General features: G+C 36.4%; 1 protein-coding gene across 1 annotated transcript in view; it reads right to left on the bottom strand.

Moving 5' to 3' along the window:
• Positions 1–25,396, bottom strand: part of LMBRD1 (LMBR1 domain containing 1) — a 93,814-nt gene that overhangs the window by 25,195 nt on the left and 43,223 nt on the right. Inside the window, exons 6-9 of the mRNA XM_075554925.1 lie at positions 24,541–24,629; positions 21,746–21,819; positions 11,044–11,169; positions 9,142–9,294 (exon numbers count right to left, since the gene is read on the bottom strand). Coding sequence (XP_075411040.1) covers positions 9,142–9,294; positions 11,044–11,169; positions 21,746–21,819; positions 24,541–24,629 — 442 coding nt within the window. The remainder of the gene's footprint in view (positions 1–9,141; positions 9,295–11,043; positions 11,170–21,745; positions 21,820–24,540; positions 24,630–25,396) is intronic.

The raw sequence follows: 25,396 nt of genomic DNA, 5'->3' as shown, positions 1-25,396 counted from the left end.
GGAAGTTGGACATGCTAACCCCTGAGCTTAAGCTGAATGCCTTCAGTTGAATCTTACTTGGAGTGATATGCCCATGTCCCTTTGGGCATCATTAGCAGATTTGACAGGAATTTTTTTTGTTTTTATTGGTTGATATATTGTTGGCTATTAGAATTATGCCTGGAATAGCCTAATCATAGTTACGTGTTTAGTGAATATATTTTTCCAGTTTTTTGAGTTCCTATTGTTAATAATGTGAATTTTAACAATTCTTTCAAGTGGTATAGTTTAGTCTTAAACTAAGTTCATGTTCCTAAAATTCACCCAGATTCAACATGCTGGCTTTTTTCTTTTTAACTCTTGCTCAAATTGATTTGCTGCTTGCTACCTTATCTAGGACTCTTGTTTAAAATTAGTTCACAGATAAAACTGGTTTGGAATTTTTCTTTTTATTTTTACTATGGGAATCAAGACTGCTAATTTCATAGAATAAGTCAATTAGTGTTTTCTGTGATTTGGACACTGCTATGAACCAGTCAGTATGATTCCATTTTCTCATAGCCTATATACAAGTTAACTCAGACAGTTACTTGCAGGGTTTTTGATTTTCACCATGCAATGAAGCTTTGTTGGGGTAGAATTCACAATATTCATTTGAGAGTACATCCATTATCAGATGAATCAGTGGTTTCTCTGATTGTTGTTGTCTGGTGCCCTTGAGTTAAGTGGCAGCTCATAAGGACGCTAAGTATGATTGTGCCACCTTCACAATGGCTGCTGTGTTTGGGCCCATCGTTGGAGCCATTGTGCCACTCCATCTTGTCGAAGGTCTTCTTTGTTTCTGCTCACTCTCTGGTTACTCAAGCATGGTGTCCTTGTCCGGAGACAGGTCCGTCCTAATGTCCGAAGGACACAGACTTTCTCCATCCTTGCTTCTCATTAGTATTCTAGCTTCAGTTCTTCCAACACAGATGTGTCTGTTCTGGCAGCCCCCAGTGTACTTAACATTCTTCACCAACACCATTCATTCTAAAGCACCACTTCTTCAATCTTGCTTATTCGTTGTCTGGCTTTCACCTGCATCATGGGCTGGGGCAGACACACTGTAGTCCTCAAAGTGACAGCTTTCCTTGTTAACATTTTCAAGGTTTTGCAGATTTGTCCAATGCAATACACGCTTGAATTCCTTGACTTTTTATCGGCACTGGTTGAGGATCAAAGCAAACTGAAATCCTTCACAAAACTTCAATGTTTTCTGTTTACTGCGATGTTGGTCCAATTTGAAGGAGATTTTTTGTTTAAAAAAAAAATGAATAAAGGAGACCAGAAAAGCATTGATGCACTTGAATTATGATGTTGAAGAATATTGACAGTACCATAGACTGCCCCAGCTTCATTTCAATCTTTCTTCACTTTTAACATTTGCCTTCTAATTGCCAATTATTAATGCATCCTGATTACATGTTTCATCAATTTCAGACTGAAGAAATTGATAGAATTATTCAACATCCTCATCATTGGCTTTAGTGGATGGTGCACATTTGCATAACAGTTTTATTAACCGGGCTTCCTTGTAGGCATCTAAATGTCCTATCACAGTCAGTGAGTGTATGGACCTTATATACTCTTAGTTACAAAATGGAATAACTGAATAAGAAGAACTCAGATATCACTTCCACTATCCAAAGTTGATTAATCTACTTTACGGTGGACTTTCTTAGATTCTTCCACTTTGAGTAGAAGGCAGCGAGAACTTAAGAATAAGCAAAATTAAAATGGCATATAAAACATGAATACCTTTCTAAATAAAAGGATGAAAGACTGAGTGTGTAGAGGACATGGAGGAATGAACCAGAAGTTAGCCAAGATTTTACTTCCAGTGGATTGAGCAAAATTAGGTTTTTTGTAACTTTAAGATAACAAAGCAATATAATTTTTAGTTTCACTTTAGTTACAAATGAAATACTTTTGAACCAAAATATGTAGCACCCCTTAATTCAGAGTTTAATTATACTTGGGTATTTTTCCAACTGGAGTTTAGAGTGCCATCACAGACTTTGATATTGAAATGTCTGGCACATTGTCTGTACAGCATTCTCTTTTGCAAAGAGATCTGATATTTATACTGATTTTATTAAACTTTAATAGGAATAAACACACTGCATATATCTATGATCCCTTTTACGTTAGTGATGCCAACAGCTAATGATTCCAGATTTACAGTTGACTGTTAACCTAAAGGCTGGTAGTTCAAAATCACCCTAGGGTACCATGGAAAAAAATGGTTTTGTGATCATCTTACATTAAGATCATAGTCTATTTATCTCTTACTCACCGGCTGCAGGTTTATGGAAGCAATATACTCCCTTGGACATAAGGCTAAAATGCCTTCGTGCGAGAAGCAGCAAGACTGCTATCCCAAGGTTATGGAATTGGTGGTCATTAGACAGGTTCTTATCTTTTGCTTTGAGGGTACCTAATGAATGGTGGCCTGGGACTACCATATTTACGATTGTAATGCCTTTCTTCCTTATGACATAAATTAATCTGGTAGGCATGGTCCTGCTTTTGTGAATGAGTGTTATTAAAACTTCTGTCTCTAGCCAACCCCCATTGTGTAAGTAATATCTAGTCATCTAAGAATTTAATCTACACACATCAACAATTTATGTATTATCTATCATCTGAAGCTGACCTATTCATATATAATTTGATTTTCTCTGTAGTGTTTTAAATTCCACACCACTGGCTAAATTAACAGACTATCAACAGAATTACCTCATGATTTCTAATGTTGTCTATCATAAAATGATAATGGTATCTCCAAAATGAATCAAAGACATATATAACCCATAGCACTGTGAATGGATTTTGAGCTAGTACTTATTCCTATCTCCAACCTAAGAATACTCAGTTCCGATGACATGACTCTGCTCGATGCTCTCCTCATGAAGAAATCAAAGATGGAGTGCTACAGCAAAGTTTGATGATGAAACAAGTTGGTGCCTGGCTATCAGCAAGAATAGTGTCTAGGTTCTTCAAACAAGCAGACATTTAAGTGAGGAGTCACCGGAGTCCATATAGAAGAAGAAGCACACCAGTCTGGGTGATCCAACGAGTGTTTAAGTAACAAAATCCAAATCAGAAGGAAGTGATGTTATCAGAGCATTAAGTTTTAAACCCCGGTTTGCAGAAGATTGTGTATGACAGTAGATGCCTCAAATCCATTTGCAGGGTTCACAGGTGCAGGCAGCCTCTGAACATAGTCGAAGGACGTAAATAGCCTTGCTCTCAGACAGAGCCTTGTACGCCAACTGTGGCAAATGCAGTTAGGTGAAAATGAATTAATCTATCACTTGATCGCCCCCTTTTGACCCATTTTAAAGGTGTCTCAGTGTTTAATACTTCCTGCTTTCTTTTAAAGGGTTTTCTAAGTTTTGTCTAGTCAGTTAATGGTTTTTGTTTGCTTGCTTCCTGGTTGTGTTTGGAATGATTTTTTGTATAAGAAATGCAGGATAGATAGATCTATAGAGGTAATAACTGGATTGATAATTGCTTAGGTGTCTGGCAGGGAAGAATGGGGGGAAATGGGGAATTAACAGCATGTATTAAGAAATGGTTCTGAAATTCATTTGGGTGATGACTGCAGATATTCTCAATGTAACTCAAAGACCACATTGTATGACATGTGAACGATATGCCAATAAAGCTTTTTTTTTTTTAAGAGTTTAGCCTAGAAAACCCTATAGCAGTTCAACTTAGTAAGAAAGGGGATTTCCAGGCGTTGGAACTGACTCCAGCAACTAGCCACAACAGCAAAAACCCAACTGATCTTCCCTTCAATGGGTCAGATACAGGTCGCTGGCTGAACATGTAGAAGATTTTTAAATTCTTCAATGTCAGGTTCAAATTCTGAATTGAATAAGCAAAATCCATTACAGCAAAATGGGTAAATCTTATGTATAAGCTTTTGCTTTAAAAGAATCACCAAGGAGTACTGGTTTTATATCATGCTCTTTGTGGAAACAATTGTTCATTCAATAGTATACTCCGTTGCAGGAAAAGGTTAGTTTGAGCATAATAAATGCTCCTAGCAATAATGCATGGCATACTAAAGTTCAGCAACTTCTATGAATGAAATTCCTTTTGAAAATACTGCTTTGAAAAATTAATTTCTTATTTTTATTACCTTAAAGACATTTCTTTTTCCTGTAACAAATACATGCTGATTTCAGCTGTCAGGAGATTCTGACTCATAGTGACCACACAGGACAGAGTAGAATTGAACAATATGATTTCTGAGTCTGTACGTCTCTATGAAAACAAACTCTGTCGTCATTTCCCTTGAAGGAAGAGGGGTGGGTTCACACCACCAGCCTTGCGGTGAGCTGTGCAATGTTTAATTAGCCCACTGGGCCACCACAGGTTACCTAAGGCATGGCTCATTCCAAAGACTCAGCTCAAATAAACGTATGGATTGCACTTGGGTTTAAGTAATTAACATGGAGTTATCTTACTTACAGGTGGGTTTACTGCTATATGTCATCTTTAAACATCTCTACCAGAGTTACTATTCCCAGTATGTAAACAACACTGCAGAGATTATGCGATCTTCAATACCCAATTACCACCAAACATCCTGAAACATAGCAATTATTTCAAATTATTAAGCATTTATAATAAAACCCAAAACTTAACTCTCAGAGGTGATCAAGAGCAAAATTGGGGCACACACATATCTAATACAGTATTTAATACACCTTTTTTAAAGTTAAAAAATCACTGTCTCTACGCGTTTCTCACACAATGAAGTCCAAATCGAAGAAATGCCATCTAGAGTTTAAACGTTAGTCTTTGAAAAAGGACGTTTGCTACATCTTTACACATAATATTTATACCAGAAGGTACAAGAAGGATGAGTGAGCTAAGTAAAGAAATATCAAAATGTTCCTACAAACCTTCAAAACAACGAAGTACTGTCACAGTCACAGTGTGATAAAATTGCACTTCCCTGCTTGCTTAAAGCAATGCAGTTGCTTTTTAAGTTTGTGCTTGTTAGAGAGAAAAGTTGGGAGAGAAGTGGAACAAATAAAACATAACTCTGTAACTACAGCTTTATGATGAATCTGATCAAAATAAGCAGGAACTTGTTTAAAATGCAGGTGATATTACAAAGTAAAAATGTAATATTCTATGTAAATATGAGTACAGAAAAAATATTACATATAATATTCTATTATATTTAAAACCTACTGGATTTATAGTTTACCCAGGCCAATTAACTAGATTCAAACTATGCCCTTCTGTTCAAACTATGCCCTTCTGTCAGGGGGCAGTTTAATAAAAAAATTAATAAACAATAGACCCTAAGCTCACAAATGTTAGATACTACATATAGATGCTGTATTTTAAGGATTCGTTAACATATTCTAATTATACACTTATTTTTATAAGACTTCAACATAAAACTAATTTTTTTCCCTCAGATTCAAGGCAGAATTTAGAAAACTGAAAATCTGATACATGCAACTAGAGTAACAGCTGGTGCACTGCCCGAGCTATTTACATAAAAAACACTGTTGTATCATTTCACACAATCCCCATCACAACACAAAATACATATCAGAGGTCTTCAAAAAATCTGTGGGAAAATGTCATCATCTTTAAACTCCATTTTCCCCAAAACTTTCAGAAGTTCCCCTGTATACAACTCCATTTTAACAATGAGAAAACTGGGCTTAGCAACGTTGATGTAACAAGAGATTACATAACAAACTAGTGAGGACTCAAACCCAGACATATCGAACCCTTAGCCACCATACTGCTGCAGAAACCACCATGCTGCAAGAATGTATACGTTTGAATCTGGTGTGGAATATTAATGAACATATGAGTAGGTGGCACTCCAAGAGATCAAGCAAAGAATTACCGAGGAGCTGTAAATCGAGCAACTTCCCATTTATTACTGGGACACGTTCACATTCCAACCAGTCCGGGAGGAGAGACTTTGTTGGGAATCCAGGGCTTTCTGTATATCCCAGTAGTATCGTATGTGTGTAGTCTGGCAAAAACACCTAAAGACTAACTTTCCCATCCTGATGAGCTAAAAACCAATCCTTGGAAGAATCCAGCTCACTCCACAACTTTAGTGAACTAGCAGGTCTATAATCTTTAAATGTAGTTAACAAAATTCAGATATTAAAAACATAACACAATCTTCAGCATCATAGGAAAAAGTGGCCCCAAATTAGGTGAAAAATTAGTCAGTAGACAAACTCAGAAATGACAGAAAATAACCTTTAAAATATCGATCACAAACATGCTTGAGGATTTCAAAAAGCAATCACAGTAAATGTGCTTTCCACAATGGATGTATGTATGGATTGTGATAAGAGTTGTATGAACTCCCAATAAATTGATTTTTTTTTAAATGGAAGAGCAACTTTTGATCAGAGAAACTTGAGTTTGTAGTAAAAAACCTTCCTACCCTGACAGCTCTAGATTCAAGATGTCTTTATTGGTGAATTACAATAAATAATTAAGGATGAAATAATAGCCATATGCGGAATACCTCAGAGGTATGGAAGGTTTTGATGAAGATCACTATAAAATGATTTATCACCATCAAGCAAGTGACAATGTTTTGGGTCTCCGTGTAAAGATTTACAGTATGTATCGGAACTTGCTTTACTTTGCTTAACGTTATTGCATGTCGCCAGTACAGCATTTTATGCAAGCTGAAGGTCTGTGGCCACCCTGTGTCAAACAAGACTATGGGCACACTTCAAAGAGCATGTGCTCGCTACCTAGCTCTGTATCACAAGCGGTCATCTGAAATGTTGCAAACTTTATCAAAATGCTGTTGTAGAATTAACTAACTATAATACAGTACAGTACAGTATAGGGTTTAGGCAAGGCATTTGTGTGAATCATAACAAACTCTAGATAGCCTGGAGAAGAATGGAATTCCAGAACACTTCATTGCCTCATGAGGAACTTTTACATGGATCGAGGCAGGAATAGTGCATAGTTTAAAATTAGGAAAGGTGTGCATCAGGGTTGTATCCTCTTACCACACTTGTTCAATTTGTATGCTGAGCAAATCATCAGAGTAGCTGGATTACAAGGAGAATGTAGCATCAGGATTGGAGGAAAGTTTATTAACAACCTGCAATATGCAGACGACAGAATCTTGCTTGCTAAAAGTGAGGAGGAATTGAAACATTTGCTGATGAAGGTCAGGATTTCAGCCTTCCATATGAATTACAACTCAATATAAAGTTCAAAATCCTCAAAACTGGACCAATAGGTAGCATCATGATAAATGGAGAGTAGGTTGAAATTGTTACGGTTTTCATCTTGCTTGGATCCACAATCAATGCTCACGGAAGCAGCAATCAAGAGATCACAAGATATATATTCTACATGGTAAATATGCTGTACGTTTGGATAACAGACGTCTTAGTAAGCTTGCCAGATATAAGGATCAATGCTCAATACAATTTTACTTAATATGTCTGCAATGAATACTGAAAAAGTGACATCAAATCATACCATTGTTTATCAAAGAAATGAGGCCTGGTGATGTTTTGAGACAAATGCCGGGCTACTAACTGCAAGGCTGGCCGCATGAACGCAGCAGGCCACAGGGGAGAAAGATTTACAATCTCAGAAAATCCAATGGAGCAGAGGTCTACTCTGTCCTAGAGGGTACTACAAGTCAAAATCAACCTGAGGACAATGGATAAAAGAAGAAATATTTACAGATACATCATCAAAACCTCTAACCTGAACATCGCAAAACACCGATGAGAAAAGAAGGCATGAACACACATGGAAAGATCTAACGGGTTCATGGACTGTACTATTCAGTATAGTTAAGATATCAAGTTCCTTCAAATTTCCCTGTAGTTCAAAGTAATACAAACAGAAATTTCAGTAGAAACTGGTTGGGCCTAAAGCCAGACCTCCAGGGGGCAGGTTGTAGGACTGACTACAAAGGGACACAACATTCTGGGGTACCAGGGACATTCAGTCTGTCTGCCTATAATCTACATATCTTTTGTACACTTAACCAGGTTGATTTTTAGAATCAATTTATCTACTAACAGAAATGAGCACTTCACTGTGTTCATAAGGAACTTGATACATGGTTCAAGAGGCAATTTGGGGAGCAAAACAAGGAAATAATGCATGGTTTAAAGTCAGGAAAGGTGTGTGTCAGGGTTGCATCCTCTCAACATACTTGTTTACTCTACATGCTGAGCAAATCAGAGAAGCTGGATTCAAGAAGAAAGTGGCATCAAGATTGGGGGAAGGCTTATTAACAACCTGCAATATGCAGATGAAAAATCCTTGCTTGCTAAAAGTGAGGAGGAATTGAAGAACTTGCAGATAAAGACCCATCATCTTGGAGAAAAAAAGACAGCTAAGTCTTTAAAAATATATTCCATGTGCTTTACACAATAGCTGTATGTATGGTATGTGATAAGACTTGTATGAGTCCCTAATAAAATTATTTTTTAAAAATTTATCCTAACAAAAGGTTAAAATGGAGCAACCAGCAAACATAGTAGGACTAATTTTTTCCAAAAAAGTAGTTTTTAAGGTGGGTATTTCCTTTCTAATTACAAGAAGAAAACAAAGTTGCTCCAGGATTATTCAACTTGACAAACACTGAAGAAATTCTGTGTGTTGCACTGTTCTAGATTCATTTTGCCTAACTTTTCCTGTAAGTACACAGGGTATTTTGGAATTATAAATTGCTCACTATGTTCAGTTGTCCTGGTGTTGGAAGTGTCCTCTTCAGTCCACACATAGGACTTGGCTTATGCACAGGCCTCTCGCTAGCAGTGAAGTAGCTATGGCTGCAATGATGGCCTTTCGTACCAAGAATCCAAGGCAGGCAAATAGGGGGGCGGGGGGGGGGGCGCAGGAGGAGGGGTGGATGGTTTCCCTTCTTTACATGCTTTCACAAACATACCTAGTTTCAGTAAGGATTCCAGAGTTCTCATATGGGCCGATGGGGCACAGATTTCACTGTTAGCGAAAAATACAGGCCCAAACAATATGTTGGTTAAAAGGAAAACTCAATCCTTTTGACAGATACTACATAAATCTGAGGGAAGAGTTACAGTATACTTGTTTTCAAACTCCATTTACCTTCAGTGGACGTAGAGCGCCACAAAATTTTGTCCACCAGCTGTTTTCAATAAATTCTAAATGTCTCTCTCTTTTCTTAAGCGTTCGTAACCTTTCTTCAAATTGTTTTAAGGCACGTTTATCCCTTGCTGGCAAAGGTCGACCATCTTTGCTCTGCAAACAATGGAGCAAAATGAAAGTTTTAAACATTTAGGTCTTAATAAAGTACCCATCTGAATTAGCAAATCAGGCAACAGGAAATTTTTTTAAGAATAGCTACTCCTTAGGCAAAATTACAATTGGGGGATAAAAACTAACAAATACCTGTGACAATAAAACAATCTCTAATTCTAGGACAGTATGAATGTATGCCTGACCCAACTCTCGTGTTATCTAGCATCCCGTTCCAATGATGACCACTGTTGAGATGAACAATATTCTTCTGTATGGTCTATGTACTTGCCTGTGTGTGTGTGTATTTATAGGTGGGGTTTTTTTGCTGTACCTAATTAATAACATTTCTTGAGCATTTTCCACGCTCCCATGACTAGTCTGTATTTTATACACACATTCTTCATTGCTCTTCAAAATAACCCTTTGCAGTAGGTAATAGTGTTGTGATATTCATTTATTTGATGAGGGAAATAAAGTCCACGGGTCTGACATGCAGTATCAGTAAAGCCGGGATTTGAGCGTAGGTAGTCTGATTTCAGTCTGTACCATTTACCTGGTACACTCATTTTAAGTCCTCTGTTAAGGATCTTAGTAAATTTCCTAATTTTTATCAGAAGGGTCTGACATTTCTTTTTTAATAATTTATAGCTAATACAAATGAGATCTTTTTTTTATTACATCCTCTCAACTGGTTAATGATTCTTGTTCATTTGTACCTGGGTACCTTGATAAACTCTTAGTTTGTCAGGCTTTTTATAGACAAAACTTAAGTAAGAATTAAAGACTGTTTCCTCTTCCTTCCCCTTCCTACTGTTCATACATAATATATTTCTTGTCTAAGACCCTCAGAAAAATGCTGAAGAATGGGAATATTTCAAGTCTTTCACAAAGTGTGATATTCATTGTCTGTTTGTTCTTTTTGTTAAGCATTTTCTGCTTGTGTAATTTGGTAATATTAAAAATCAAAATTTTAGTCATAACTACAAACTGAGTTTTTCAAATACTCTTTGGCATTTTATTAAACTATTTATATTTCTCATTTAACCTCAATAAATTAAGGAGTTTAGTATAATTTCCAGTTTATTATCCTTACAATCTTACACTGGCCATTTATAAAGATTCTTTTATTACAGCACAGATTATGAATAATTGTTTTTTATAGTTTTTAAATATTTGCCTCTATCAGTATAATAGTGTGTGTGCGTGTGCACACATGTGTATTATTGGATGTCTGTATCAAGAATATTCTGGAATGATTTAGAACACTTTCCTTGTTATTTAAATAATTATGTAAGTTTTTTCTGTTACTTGAAAGGGACAGTACATTTAATTGACCACTGGTTACATGTAATCTTTAGCTTATCAAATTAGTAGTACACAGAAACTGAACATTTAAGTTTTACAGAGCAAAATCTGATGATACGCATGAAACCAGTCACCTGAAAGCTAGCAAAGCCACGGCAACACTGATAAATAACTGTCAAGCTGCCAGGGACCTACAATTCACTGAAAATGTAATTCATAACATATGAGGGGGCTTCAAATAGTTCGTGGGAGAGTGAATTAAGAACATTTTCCCACAAACTTTTTGAAATCTCCTCATACAGGATTGGTTCTTGAGGATATATGGCTCTCGATTTTATTTTTTTATGTAAACAAAAAATGGGTTTTTGCAGTACGAAAGTCACATCAGATACACATGTTAAAAGGACGTTTGTGCTTCCCAAGTACAATAAGATACCAACTCACTTTTGATTTAATCGTCTGAATGTGTTGCTCCACTTCTTCAATGTCTTCACTGTTTTCTAAACGCTCATAAGCAGCACTTCTAGTGCCTTTGATCAGATTTAAAGGTAATGCCGACATGCCATAGGCCTAAAATAAAATTGTTTGAGAAATATTAAACCTATTATATATAATTTTCAGGTAGGATATCATTTCAAAATTAAGAATAAGCAGTTGTGAAAAGATATGGTCACTGAAAATGATGACCTATGTGAATGCATTGTTCTATAGTCTCATTTATATTTAAGCAGTGACCTTTATAGCATTATTCCCAGAGTGTGTATGCACATATACATATATATTCATTAAGCTGCAGTATTAATGTAAGTATATTTCATTGAAGCAATACATTACACATTCAGGCTAATCTGTGGCTAAGAGACTGTGAATTAGTAAAGCTAATTTATAAAATTATTTTTTAGGAAGAAAAAATTTAAGAATACTATATAGTATAGCTTTAGCAAAAGGTTAAGTATTTCAGTAGCCTCTCATGGTATCCGATTAACATACCAATTATCTGTGTACAGCTTCCTTAAAAGTCCTAATTTTTTTTACTGCCCAATTTAAATATTTTTCAACAAATAATTTTAGGCTCTTAATCAGTATAGAAATAACCATTATTATCGTATTACCCAGTTCTACATTAAAAGAGTAAATAAATCCCATTGCTGTGGACTCTACGCTGACTCATAGTGGCGGTCTAGGACAGAGTGGAACTCAAAGCTACAAAGCAGATAATAACTTTTTCCTGCAGAGAAGCTGGTGGTTCGAACTGTTGCCCTTTGGGCTACAAGCTGAATGCACAACCACTGTTCCACTAGGGATCCCTAATTCTTTATCGGCCATAATGCCTTACTATAGTAAGTACATAACGTCTATACTATAATAGAACTTACTGACAATTGCTATGTGACCACTGCTCAGAATCATTAATTAATCTTAAATACTTAGAAGAAAATTACCAGCTCGTGGTAACAAACTCTGAAGCAGGCACAAATGGCATTATACTTCGATATGTAACCCTTTTTCATTTGCCTCCCGAGTATACAGGAAACCTACCTTGCCCAGTCTGCACTGGCAGAGCCATGGGATTGTGTTCAGCACAGTGAATATGGGAAAAGGTGATGAGTAGCGCTTCTTATGCCCAATCCTTTCTCCTAAAGTATCCCGCGTATTCTGCCAAGTCTCCTCACATTTTCTTACTATCAACTTGAACTACCTTAATACTCTTTACTGAGCCTTCTTTAGATATTGATTAAACCACAATTCAAATAACAAAAGATACATTCTGACAGATGTAAAGTAAAGCTCAGGGTAATTGTTGTTGTTATTTGTGCTGTTTTGTTTTAATTAAGGGAGAATATAAAAAAGAATATAATTTTAAAAGGAATTTCAGAAATCAACTAGATGTTATATTTATGTAACCAGCTGAAATTATTATCCAATGTGCCAATCTTTGTATTTGTGCAAAGAAAAAAATCTTACTTTTAGTTTTAAATAATTTTAAAACAGTGGTTCTCAACCTTCATAGTGCTGCAACCCTTTAATACAGTTCCTCATGCTGTAGTGACTCCCCCAACCATAAATTATTTTTGTTGCTACATCATAACTGTGATTGTGCTACTGTTATGAATCGGGGGACCCATGTAAAAGGTCCTTCGACCCCCAAAGGGGTCACAACCCACAGGTCACTGTGTTAAAACTTTAGTGTTCTCATATTTTTTCTATCCTCACACCAAAAGAAAAAGGAAGCTGGAAGGTTGTATTTGTATTAGAAGATGTATTTGGACAAACAAAATATGTTTTCCAATTCTTTTTTTTTAACAATTTATTGGGGCTCATACAATTCTTATCACAGTTCATACATATACATACATCAATTGTATAAAGCACATCTGTACAGCCTTTGCCCTAATCATTTTTTCTCTTTTCTTTTTTTACATTTTATTAGGGACTCATACAACTCTTATCACAATCCATACATATACAACATCAATTCATCTATTGTATAAAGCACATCCATACATTCCCTGCCCCAATCATTCTCAAAGCATTTGCTCTCCACTTGTTTTCCAATTCTATGTAACTCAATTCTACAATAAAGTAAGGTTAAGAGGAGCAAAAGTATCCTTTCACCTTTCCTTATTGGATGTTCCTATCCCAACTGTGGGAAACAGAAAGGTTATTCCCCAGGTTATCTCGCATATTATATGCCAGACCTAAAGTGCTGCTTGCTAACACACGGTCAATGGCCCTATACTTGGAAGTCAAGTGCTTAAAAGGTTATTTCCCCAGGGTTGTCAGCCACCCAGAACAATCAGACCCCATTGTCTGTCCCACCCTAGGTGGGGCCCACTCCCTTCTGATAAGGATAGTGGATTGTCTCACTGAAGGAAAGCCCAAAGAAAAGGTCAAGCCAACTCAGGGACAACCAAGGTTATCCGCCCATCTTATCACAGGTGTACCCCTAGTGACTCCCCTTCCAATTGCATGTGCACCCCTAGCTCGTCCCCCTCCTTTTGCATGTGTACCTATTGTACAACTCCTTCCTGTTACGCATGTGGGTACTTATAATTTGGGGAGCTTGCATACCCCGAGTGTAGATAAGCCTTGATTGGAAATGTATTTGCTCTCTCCTCACAGACCTGGCTGCTGAGATCATGGCTGTCCCGGAAGTGAGCAAATGTGTGCTTTATCTTGCCTGATGTCTCTTTAATTTTATCCCTCAGTTACACAACTGTCCCTTGGCCCCATTTGATTATGGGGGCTGGTACCCCATACCCAACAGTAATTTTAACCTTTTGTTTTTAGTATCTCCACATTTCTTTAAATATTGTTGAAAAGGTTACAAGATACTTTAAGATTCTGATGAGCACATTATTTACTGATTCTTCAGGTGCATATTTCATTTTAATACCAGTTCAGAATCAGTTTGTGCCCACGTATGCTTTCTAGTTCTCTCAACTACTTCGTGGGCTTATTACCCCAAGGCTTTGTTAGTTTTTATTGGACAGATTTGAGTTTTAATTGATATTAAGTTTTCCTGTTAATCAAGGAATCTGCTCAACTAACTAATGTTAACAACGTGACCCTATAAGAATATTTCTGTCTGACTGAGAAATCTCCTCTATTCTAGTTGGCCAATGGTTTCTTATGCAAAGGGCTTAAGTGGAGAGCAAATGCTTTGAGAATGATTGGGGCAGGGAATGTATGGATGTGCTTTATACAATTGATGTATGTATATGTATGGATTGTGATAAGAGTTGTATGAGTCCCTAATAAAATGTAAAAAGAGAAAAGAGGAGGAAAAAAAAGAAAATGATTAGGGCAAAGAATGTACAGATGTGCTTTATACAATTGATGAATGTATATGTATGGACTGTGATAAGAGCTGTATGAGCCCCTAATAAATTGTTTTAAAAAAACAAAAACAAAAATCATCTACACTACTTCTAAAATCATTTCTGTGAAACACCAAAATCAGATGAGGCCCTTCCTCTAATTGTAAACATCCTTTACGATTCTCCAGGATTAGTAAGGATAGTTTTCAAAGTGTTCTTGGAGGTTTCCCTAGGGGAATTATCGAGAGTCCCTCTAGGGACATTACAGAAAATGACAAAAATTACACAGGTACATGCAGTGCTCTCAACTACAATGCTTATCTATTTGATAAGCAAATTGTAATGCAAATCAAGTGTCAACTTAATTATTATGCCATATCTGAAAAACCTTCATGACTTCTAAATGTACTTGGCTTATAACTCAATTTAGCACACAACACTGTAATATAATGGTCAGCATATCTGTGTAAGTCCTTAAAAATGCACATTTCTGTGCCATACTAATATTACTTAAAGTAGATTACCCTTAAGGTTTGGGCTCCAATTCTTTTTCTACTTATGTTTACTCCCTAAACCTTTCAGAAATTAATAAAAATATTTCTCAAGATTTGACAAAAACAATTTTTAAAGAGTGCTCTTAATTAACATAAATTAATTCCTAACACAGAACTTACAATTTTTAGAAAAGCGGAACTGAATTCCTAAATGGCTGAATATAAACATTTAAAAATACTAATATGTCCTTGGTAGTATATGTGTTCTGAAAGGTATAGAATACAATGTCCTCTTTTGAATTTCCAATTGTTTCAAAAGAGCAAGTAAAAGAAAGTAATCAACATTTAGATTTTCTGAGCTTTTAAGTTACTTGTGTACATCTTAATGATTATCAGAAATTTAACCATAATATTTAAATTATGACAAGCATGGCATACACCTTACGAAACGCTTAATCATTATGACTTTTGAAATCTTTTAACAAAGATCTTCTGAATTTAACTACAGATTTCTTGGGGAAAAAATAAGCACTATTTTTTCAGACATACAAAGCTTGTATTGCCTACTACTGCCCTCTAGTGAATCGCTGGAAAATCAGCAAGAGCTTAAAAAAGATTTTAGTTCAGCCGTAATGGTCTCCAATCTCATGTGGTTTGACTTGCAAATAAAAACCATAACGTATTTTAAGTCCCCAAATTTGAAAGACAATCTAAAATCTATAAGAATTTCCAATATTTTTTGCACAGCCTAATTAAGAACAGCACCTCTTATCCTGCATACTTCTCTAATATGATGGTTTCTAACTTGTCAGTCCAAGGTGACTTATGGCCACGTGTAAACTCCAAGCCCTGTCTATGTCTTGAATTAATGTCATACCCATATTTGTAAACATACCACTAAAGGACTTGCATGCTGGTATGACTAGTAGTTTGTATGTCTTCTATGGATTCTAAGGTTCATATATAATTTATCACATTAACATCAGTAAAAATTGAGTGCATTATAAATATGAGGGCATCTTATAACCACAGTCAATGCATAGTTGTCATGATGTAAGCATTCACAACTTTGATCATAGCTAACATACTCTCTATCTCCCCAACCCCTCCAAAAAACCCAAAAAGGCAGTCATCAAGTTGCATCTGACTACAAGCTAGCTATTTCATTCTCTCTTCTGCTGAGTACAAGCCTCCCTGGTACAACAATGGCATTTAATTGCTATTCAATATATTGTCTTTAAAATAATACTTTATTTGCTGTTGAAACAGAAAGTTTAATGCATAAAGATGCATAGTTCCATTAAATATAAAACAACAATTATAAATGTTTAAGAAAGCAATGGCAAAATGTTGGCTCCTTCCACCCCCCCTTTTACTGGCGCAATCACTGGCATCGATAGTCCATGTTGGCCAGTTAGAATAATGCGCAGAGACCTCACGGGACACGGGGTTTCTGAGACTCTCCATCTTTAGGGAGCAGTCTCTTCTCTCTCCTGTGGAGTGCTGAGCCTCGGACCTTGTGGTTAGCAGGACAACGTCTATCCCATAGCCCCGTCATAGCGCTGTCTCATGGCATAAATTGTCTAACAGGAGAGCCTGAGAAAGTCTCAATTTAAAAGGAATCCCTGTTCATAAAAACTGTGAAAATCACAGCTCCAGTTCACCTTTTGATGAGAACAGAAACACAAAATTGGGCATTTTATTTCTGTTTTTGAATTGATACCGTAATTTATCATCCTTCAGTCCATGTTTTTATTTATGAACAATGTACATATCATTTGTATATATAATAAAGAGTTCTGGAGAACATGTTTAAATTTTTATTCAATAAAGATACTAAAAAGGTCAGTAGTCACTTTATATAGGTACTTCAGTAGTCCACATGACAAATTTTATATGAAAATACCATTATATAATATCTCCCCACTTGGTGGCACCAAAAAATTAAACTGTTTATGAAAACCTTTGTGCCGAAAGTTCTAACGAACTTTTGGAAAGGCAAGTTCACTTTCAATTTAAGGCTAAAAGAATAGGCAATATATAATATCCTGCCTGAAAATTTCCCCCTAAAACTTAATGTTAAATTATGTAACTATTCCTAAAGACATAGTGTAGTGGCCATAATTTTATTAAAAGTTTAATAGTCAACTAGCTTTTTCAACTGACTAATCATGTATGTTTAAGAAATCCATACTTGACTAGGACACAAAATATAAAAACTTCTCTAGAATCTCAAGTTAGTTTATGGATTCTATAACAGATATGAAATTGTTGACATAGTGGGTTATGCATTGAGCACTAACCACAAGGTCAGCTGTTCAAACCATCAGCGGCTCCTCAGGAAAAATAGGGACTGTCTACTCCTGTACAGATTTTAAGTCTCTGGAACCCACAGGGTTAGTTCTACTCGGTGGCAGTGAGTTTATAATAAGTAGAGTATGAATTTTACTGATTATTATATGTATTCAAGGCCAGGAAGAGCTTGATGGTATAGTGGTTATGAGTGAACTACTAACCGCAAAGTCAGTAGGTCAAAACCAGCAGCCACTTTGTGGGAGAAAAACGAGGCTTCTGCTCCCATAGTTCTTATTGCAAACTCTCAGGGACAGTTCTGCTTTGTCTTATGGAGTCGCCATGGCTTGGCAAGGAAGCGATGGCAGTGAGTTTGGTTTTGGTACTCAGGTCAAACTGCTCTAGCATGAACTTCCCATTTCTGGCGTTTTAATGAAAGGCAAACACTTTCTACTGCACAAGTATATTCACTATCATGTTCCACCATATAAAAAGTCTGATTCTTAAATTTTCCATGAAAATTTTGCATTTCAACTCTAAGGAGATATGATGAGTACTATTAACAATAAAACCACCTGCCTACAAACTTGTTATTTTTCAACCAGCTAGTTGACAAGGGCACTTTCTAAAAGCACAAGTTGTATGATTTGTGCTGTAGTTATTAGCAAATATTAGATACTCTGTCTCTAACATCCTTCAGTGGTTTTGTTCCAAAAGTAATTTCCGCAGTCTGAAAAAAATCTTTATGTGGGATCACAATACTCTTTCCAATAGCTTCTAATTTAAATCACAGTAAAATCTAAAATCCTATCCTTAATCTACACAACCCTACGTGGTAACTGGTAACTGGCCATAGTTCATCTCAACTTCTTCCATTCCAACAGCCATCATGTTAATTGAGTTCCAGTTACACTGGCTTTGTCTCCATTCTTTATCTAAATATAGCATAAATGTAGTTACCTCAAGATCTCTGTGCCTACTCTACCCTCATGACTGGGCTCTCTTATGTAAGTCTTTGTCCAGATGCTCGAAGCCACTCCTAACCTCTATAGTAGTCACCCTCCACTAGTCTGTCCCTTTTCACTTATGTTTTGTCTTCATAACATCTACTATATGCTTCTGTTGGGAAACAATTCTGCAAAGGTCTCTTGTTTCTCTATATCTTCCAAGTAAGGTACTAATTACCTTTTTATTCATAAATACAGCCAGGATTATGCGCCCCATCCCCCTACTCCCACCCCACCAAACTGGCTGGGCCATAACTCTCTGTGGTTTGGCAGTTATGTAATGATGTGATTTAGCAGGTAACAATGATGTAATCAAGAGCTCTGGTGGTATAGTGGTTACACACTAGGCTGAAATTCACATGGTCGGGAGTTTGAAACCACCAGCAGCTCTGTGAGACAAAGACTTGGTTTTCAACTCTAGAAAACGGTTTCAGTCTTGGAAATCAAAAGGCGGTTGCTATGAGTCAGTACTGACTCAGTGGCAGTGGGAAATCTGTAATAACCTTTTTGATATGATCTGCTCAGCCAATAAATGATAAAGAGATTAGGCGGCAAGACTTACTCATGTCAAACCTATGATACAATGTGAGGAGAATTTTCCTTGGGTGTGGTCTGCACAAGTCTTTTACCTTCTGTAAAATAGAACTCAAGGTAAGATTGCTGAGGCGGAGACCACTACCACCAAGAAAGAAGGGAGGGGTCCAGAGTATATCCTTTGGGCTTCTGGTCTCCCAGGTGAGAACTTCCTTTTGATAGTTAGGTTTATGTCAACTTCCTGGACCAGGATTCTTAAGACGTTTATCAGTTAACACTTAGCAATCCCTCAGACCTGACCAAACACAATGTAATCAACTCCATAATTGGATCTCCTATGAATAACCCATCCATTTTAAGATTAGGGTGAGATACAACACCCTTACTTGGGCTACAACCCTGATACAGATGAAAGGAAGTTTACTTGCGGGTATGGCCTGCTTACTGTATATAGTTGGGATGCTGTGGAAAAACTTACTTGATTTTTGCTGGGTCTCAATTCTGCAGCTGGCTTAGCGACTCCCAGTTTTTTAGATTTCAGTCAACAGCCTGCCACCTAGCCTGCCAATCCTAGGAGTCATCAGTAACCTGTCATCTGGCCTGCTGATCTTGAATTCATTATCTCTGTAACCAGAATCTTATCCTGCAGTCACCAGCCTGTGACCTTCCTGCCATTCTTGAACCCCCAAAGCTACTTGAGTCTGGAGTAACTGCAGCCTATCCACAGACATGGAGCCTGCCTGGATTTGGACTTGCTTCCTCCCACAACTGTGTGAGCCATTTTCTCGATACAAATTTATCTTTCTGCTTTCTCCACACACATACACACATGCACGCGTGCGCATGTACACATACCATATATACATACATACATATAAGCATCACTGATTTTGCTTCTCTAGAAAACCCAGCCTAAGGCATTCCTAGACCCAAGAGATTATGGATGCCAAGACACATTGGGATATGCAAAGATTGCCAGTCCACAGATGTTGAAAGGAGATAGACATTCCCCCCTGCCCCCACCGCCCACCTCCCAAGAGAAAACAGCGACTAAAAAATGTTCTGCTTAAGCTGGCTTCATGAATTTGGACTTCTAGCATCTGAAACTGTTATGTAATATATTTGTTTTTAAAAGCCAGTCGTTTTTGGCCTATTACAGCAGCAGTATAATACTTTCAAGGTTGTTTGTATAACAAACAGCCTTAGAAAATATAAATTGCATCTTCTCCCAGAGAAAGAAAAGGCAAGCTTACTACTGTCCATTGCAAAAGATTCTATTTTCCTAAACTTAGGATTCCTCTCCTGTAATTCAGGTTACTGCAAGTGTCACCTGATGCTCTGCAGATTACCCAATAGCAACCACAAGAAAAGGCAGATACTCTACCACAATTGCTCTGAGTGACAAAGTTATTTATCTATGATCCAAAGAAGTCTTGTATCTTCAGTCACAGTCCATAAACTTATGGTAGATTCAAGGGTAAACATCTCAAATCCTCCACAGGTTTTGGCACCTTTTTGTTTCCTTTTTTTCCCATTTGTTTCTTCTATTTCCTTATTTCCCTGTAGCTCCCAGAGATATTTAACAAATAATATCATTTGACTATCAATTTCTAAGACGCTTCTCACCATCACCACCACCACCCATTCCGTATAAAAGACACTGCCTTCAGTAAATTTAAAAGGAAAAAAAAAATTTAAAGGCAGATGCAAGAAATACAACAAATTAGTTACAGAATACCAATTAGAATATGGGTTACTAATTTGTTAATAATGTGTGTGGCTGTTTCTCAAACTATGAAAAACTAGCAAGCTGTACTTATATTCTGGGAGATGGGAAACTAATCACTCATTGATATCAGATGGCAAATTTCACATGAGGAAATAAATGAAAACAAAACAAAAATGGTAATGAATAATAAAAAACTATGCACCCAAATAAGTACTTAAAAGAGAGACCACTGCATTTGTATTTTAGACATATCCCATTAGGCAGCGTAACACTTGCATGATCATGTAACAAAATGGGGTTCTCTTATTCAATGAAAGCCCTTTTATGTCTAGAGACAGACACACTGGAACAGCATGTCCAAGTAATGTCTGTGTAAACAGTATGCTCCCTCTATGCAAGAACCAAGAATGCTCTAATATAAATTCCCTCAATCTTAAAATAACTGATAAATTATCAAGGGTTCATGAAGGTGGGATGGTGGGGGAGGAAGGGGAAAAAAGAGGAGCTGATACCAAGTAGAAAAAAAGTCTTTTGGAAATGATGATGGCACTATATGTACAGATGTGCTTGATTCAACTGATGTATGGATTGTTATAAGAGCCGTAAGACCCCCTCCCAATAAAATGATTTATTAAAATTAAAAAATAAAGAAGGTTCCAGTTACTTTAAGGCTTCTGGGATGGCTCTCTCAGATAAGAAGTGGGCAGATAAGAATTATGTATTACTGGCCTTTCTCTCTATAATTTGAGCAAAAGAATAAAAGCTGTCTGTATATAATTTGATCAGGCATTAATAATTCTTATCTTACCACTTGCAGGGAAAAAAGGGCTGAAAAATCAGTTTCTGAGGGCTCATGCATATGATTAGATTCTATTGAAGTAACAAGTTATATGAAATAACTGGTTTTAAATGCATTCTATCCCCAAGTAAACTAAACCTTCTAAAACAGTAGCAGATATTGATCGATGGTTGAGTTCATAATATGCTTATAAACCACTGCGTCCTGCATTGCAAAATATATCCTTCCAGGTTCACAAGTTACAAGATATCTTAAAATATTTAATTTCACAAATACAGGTATATGACTTGTTTTAGATGTTAAAAATTTACCCTTCTACTTAAGAAAACTCAAGAAAAGTGAAAGAAGGATCAAAATATTAAAGAGGAAAATAAAATTAACTGGAATACATGCCTAAGGTAAAGGAAAATAAAACTGCTTTATAAAGTGATTCTTTCCTTGAAGCTCAATTATCACAATTAGTCACTTACTGTGTAAGTTATTGCGGCCAACATCCCAATCAAGGTGAGTGAACTAATGGAAAAAGACAATGCTGCTAAACCATCTACAAAGAAAAAAAGAAACACTGTCAAACTATGAGTTTATATGCATATTTATATACAATGCAAATGTTTATATTCAATGAGTCAATATGTAAAAATTGGACTCTTTATACATTGTAAAAGAATAAATCAAATAATATTATCGCATCAGTGGAGGGCTAGCTCCAATTGGAGAAGGCTGTAAAAGTTTTTTTTCCCAAATTAGGTTATAAAACATCTTTTACACAGGGATTTTTTTCTCTTAAAATTACAAGGAAAATTACTGCCTAATAAGTAAGCCTATAATGAGATTGGCAAAATATCATGTGTTTGGAAGGTGATAAAAAGATATCCTGAACTTTTTATAATGGCAAATCTTGAGAGAATACATGGGAACACCACTGACTTTGAAAATGTCTCCCCCACTCTCCTCTAAAATGTTGATTCTTCAAGTTTTTTTATTTTAAATGTTCAAGTAAGTTATTAATGTTCACAGAAGTTCTAAGTAACCTTAAGAACCTCTTCATAACCTAAAATTAAAAGTTAATTGAAGATTCTACTTCACTCTTTTAAGTAAAAACCAGCTAGCTTGTCTGCAAGGCATTAAAGTAAAATCAAAAGTAAACAGGAAATAAATTCAAACAAAAGTTTGATAGCAAGCTAGATTTAGAAAATTATTTCAAGGAGAACCAATGAGTAGGGAAGCAGGGGTGACCCTTTCAAATAAATACAGCAGAATATATAATGAAACATAAAAAATTTGAATATACATAAATGAGAGGAATACTAATTTTTAAAATTTTAATATAGGCCCTACTGGGTTTGTATTGATCCGGCATGAATACATATCCTAGGAGGACCAATACAAAGTTTTGATAATATAATAAGTTAATGTTATTACCATTTAAATTAAAATACTCTATCCTCTTAAAAATCATGTTTATGTAACACATGTAAAAAACCAAATATGCAAGACATATTTCTAAAATAATAGTATATTATTTTTTATTAAATATTTTTATTGGGGGCTCTTACATCTCTTATCACAATCCATACATTTCATTCATTGTGTCAAGCACAGTTGCACATATACTGCCATCATTTTCAAAGCATTCTTTTCCCACCTGAGCCCCTGATATCAGCTCCCCATTTTTTCTTCCTCCCTGCCCTGACTACCCTCCTTCAGAAACCCTAGATATAGATTATTTTCATATCTTACATTGTCCTCCGTTGCCCCTCACCCACTTTTCCATTGTTCATCCCCCTTGGAGGGGGTTATATGTTGATCCTTGTGATTGATTCCCCCTTTCTCGCCCCACCCTCCCTTAATCCTCCTGGTATCTCTACTCTCATTGTTGGCCCTGAGGGGTTTATCTCTCCTGGATTCCCTGTGTTGCGGGCTATTATATATAGCAGTGTGCAGGATCTAGTCTAATCTGATTTGTAAGGTAGAATTGAGGTCATGATAGTGGGGTAAAGGAAGCATCAAAGAGCTAGAGGAAAGTTGTGTGTTTCATCGGTGCTATACTGCACCCTGACTGGTTCATCTCTTCCCTGTGATCCCCCTGTGAGGGGATGTCCAATTGTCTACAGATGGGCATTGCGTCTCTACTTCATGTCCCCTTCCACCCTCCCAATTAACATTGGGTATGATTTTGTTCTGGCTCTTAGATGCCTGAAACCTGATCCCATCAACACCTCATGATCACAAAGGCTACTGTGCTTCTTGTGTGTGGGTTTTGTTGCGTCTCAGCTACATGGCCACTTATTTATCTTCAAACCTTTAAGACCCCAGAAGCTGTATCTTTTGATAGCTGGGCATCATCAGCTTTCTTCACCATGTTTGCTTATGAACCCATTTTGTCTTCAGTGATCGTGTCGGGAAGATGAGCATCACAGAATGCTGGATTATTAGAACAAAGTGTTCTTGTGTTGAAGGAGTACTTGAATTGAGGCCCAATGTCCATCTGGAACCTTAATTCTTACTATATATGAGTACGTAGCTCTATTCCCTTCTCATTAAAATATATTTACATATGTACACCCCTGTATTTAGACCTGTATAAATATCCTTTGCCTCCTGGTCCTTTCCTCTATTTCCTTTGACTTTCCTCTTGTCCCACCATCAAGTTCGGCCTTCATTAGGATTTAGTATTTCCTCGCTGCTACATGGCCCTTGCTGAAACCCCACTAGGCAACCTATGCCCTTCACTCCATTAATTTTAGTTCACTTGCTCCCTTGTCCCTGGGTGGGTTGTCCCCCCTCATTCCTTACTCCCACCCCCCCTTCTCCTGTATACCCCTCGAACCACTGGTGCCGGTCTTTTCATCTCCAAATTGTTTATCCTGCCTATCTTATCTGGATAGACATGCAGAAATATAGCATCTCTTACTTTTAAAACTTAAAACCAATATATCTAGCATATTTCTCTAAAGCTATCCGATACTGTTCAAATGAACTAAAGAAAATATATTAGTAGGAGCTTCATTACAAAAATTAAGAAAAAGATCGCCAAATACAAGAATTTTATGGAAAGGTCAAGAGACTACATACATTGTACATACAGAACTAGAAATGAATAAGAAAGCATAAAGCTCCTAATTTGTAAACTTTCAAACACAAATTAAGAATTTTATGATTAAATTCTTAACAATGTAAAAGTAGGCAATATCTTGAAAATGTTCCAAGGATCATTAAATATAAATAACTATGCATGTTGTTGAGGGGTTTAAAGAATACTTACGACTACTTCCAAGTTCTTCAAATAGAAACTTCACTTTTTCCCATTCTGTAGAATTTTTATTATTGGGAACACTCAATGGAACAAAAGCACTAAAAAGAAGAAAATAATTCTGTTTGATGAATCTACAGATAAACGGTTAAGTTAAAGAAACTGGTCTGAAACTCAATTTTTAGTAATTTTTAAAACAAAATTCAACTTTAGTAGTTTTATTAATGCACTCAGGATAATTAATTTTGTTTTCAATTCTTTTTTGATAATACATTTTAAAGCATTTTGGCTTTACAGAAAAGTTGTACAAAAAGAACATATGTTACAACTAATAATGTAATATTGATATACTGTTATTAAATAAAATCTACAATTTACTTTAGGGTTCATTTTTTGTGCTTTACAGTTGTATGGGTTTTCAGAAATGCACAATGGAATGGATCCACCATTACATTATTATGCAGAGTAGTTTTACTGCTGTTAAAAAACCCAGCGCTTTGCCTAAATTCATTTCCTGTCTACTCCTGAATTACTGGCAACCAATGATCCTTTCACTTTTTCTAAACTTGGCCTTTTCCAGAATGTCATAGAGTGTGAATCACAGAGTATGTTACTTATTCACTTCGGTTTCTTTTACATACACATCTAGGGTTCCTACATGTCTTCTCATAGTTTGATAGGTGCTTTCACCCACGAACAGTCCTCCAGTGCTTTCCCGTTTACCCATTCTCACAGTGTAAAACATCTATACACACATGCAAGTTCAGGATTTGAAGGTTACCAATCATGTGAAGTAAATAAGTGGGAACACATTTGCTAGGTTGTAAGGTAAGCCAACCTTCAGTTCTGGAAAACGGCCAGAGTGAGG

Source organism: Tenrec ecaudatus, chromosome 7 (assembly GCF_050624435.1).
Source record: "Tenrec ecaudatus isolate mTenEca1 chromosome 7, mTenEca1.hap1, whole genome shotgun sequence".
Taxonomy (NCBI): Eukaryota; Metazoa; Chordata; class Mammalia; order Afrosoricida; family Tenrecidae; genus Tenrec; species Tenrec ecaudatus.
Note: the sequence above shows the minus strand (reverse complement) of the source record. Positions and strands in the feature narration are given on the sequence as shown.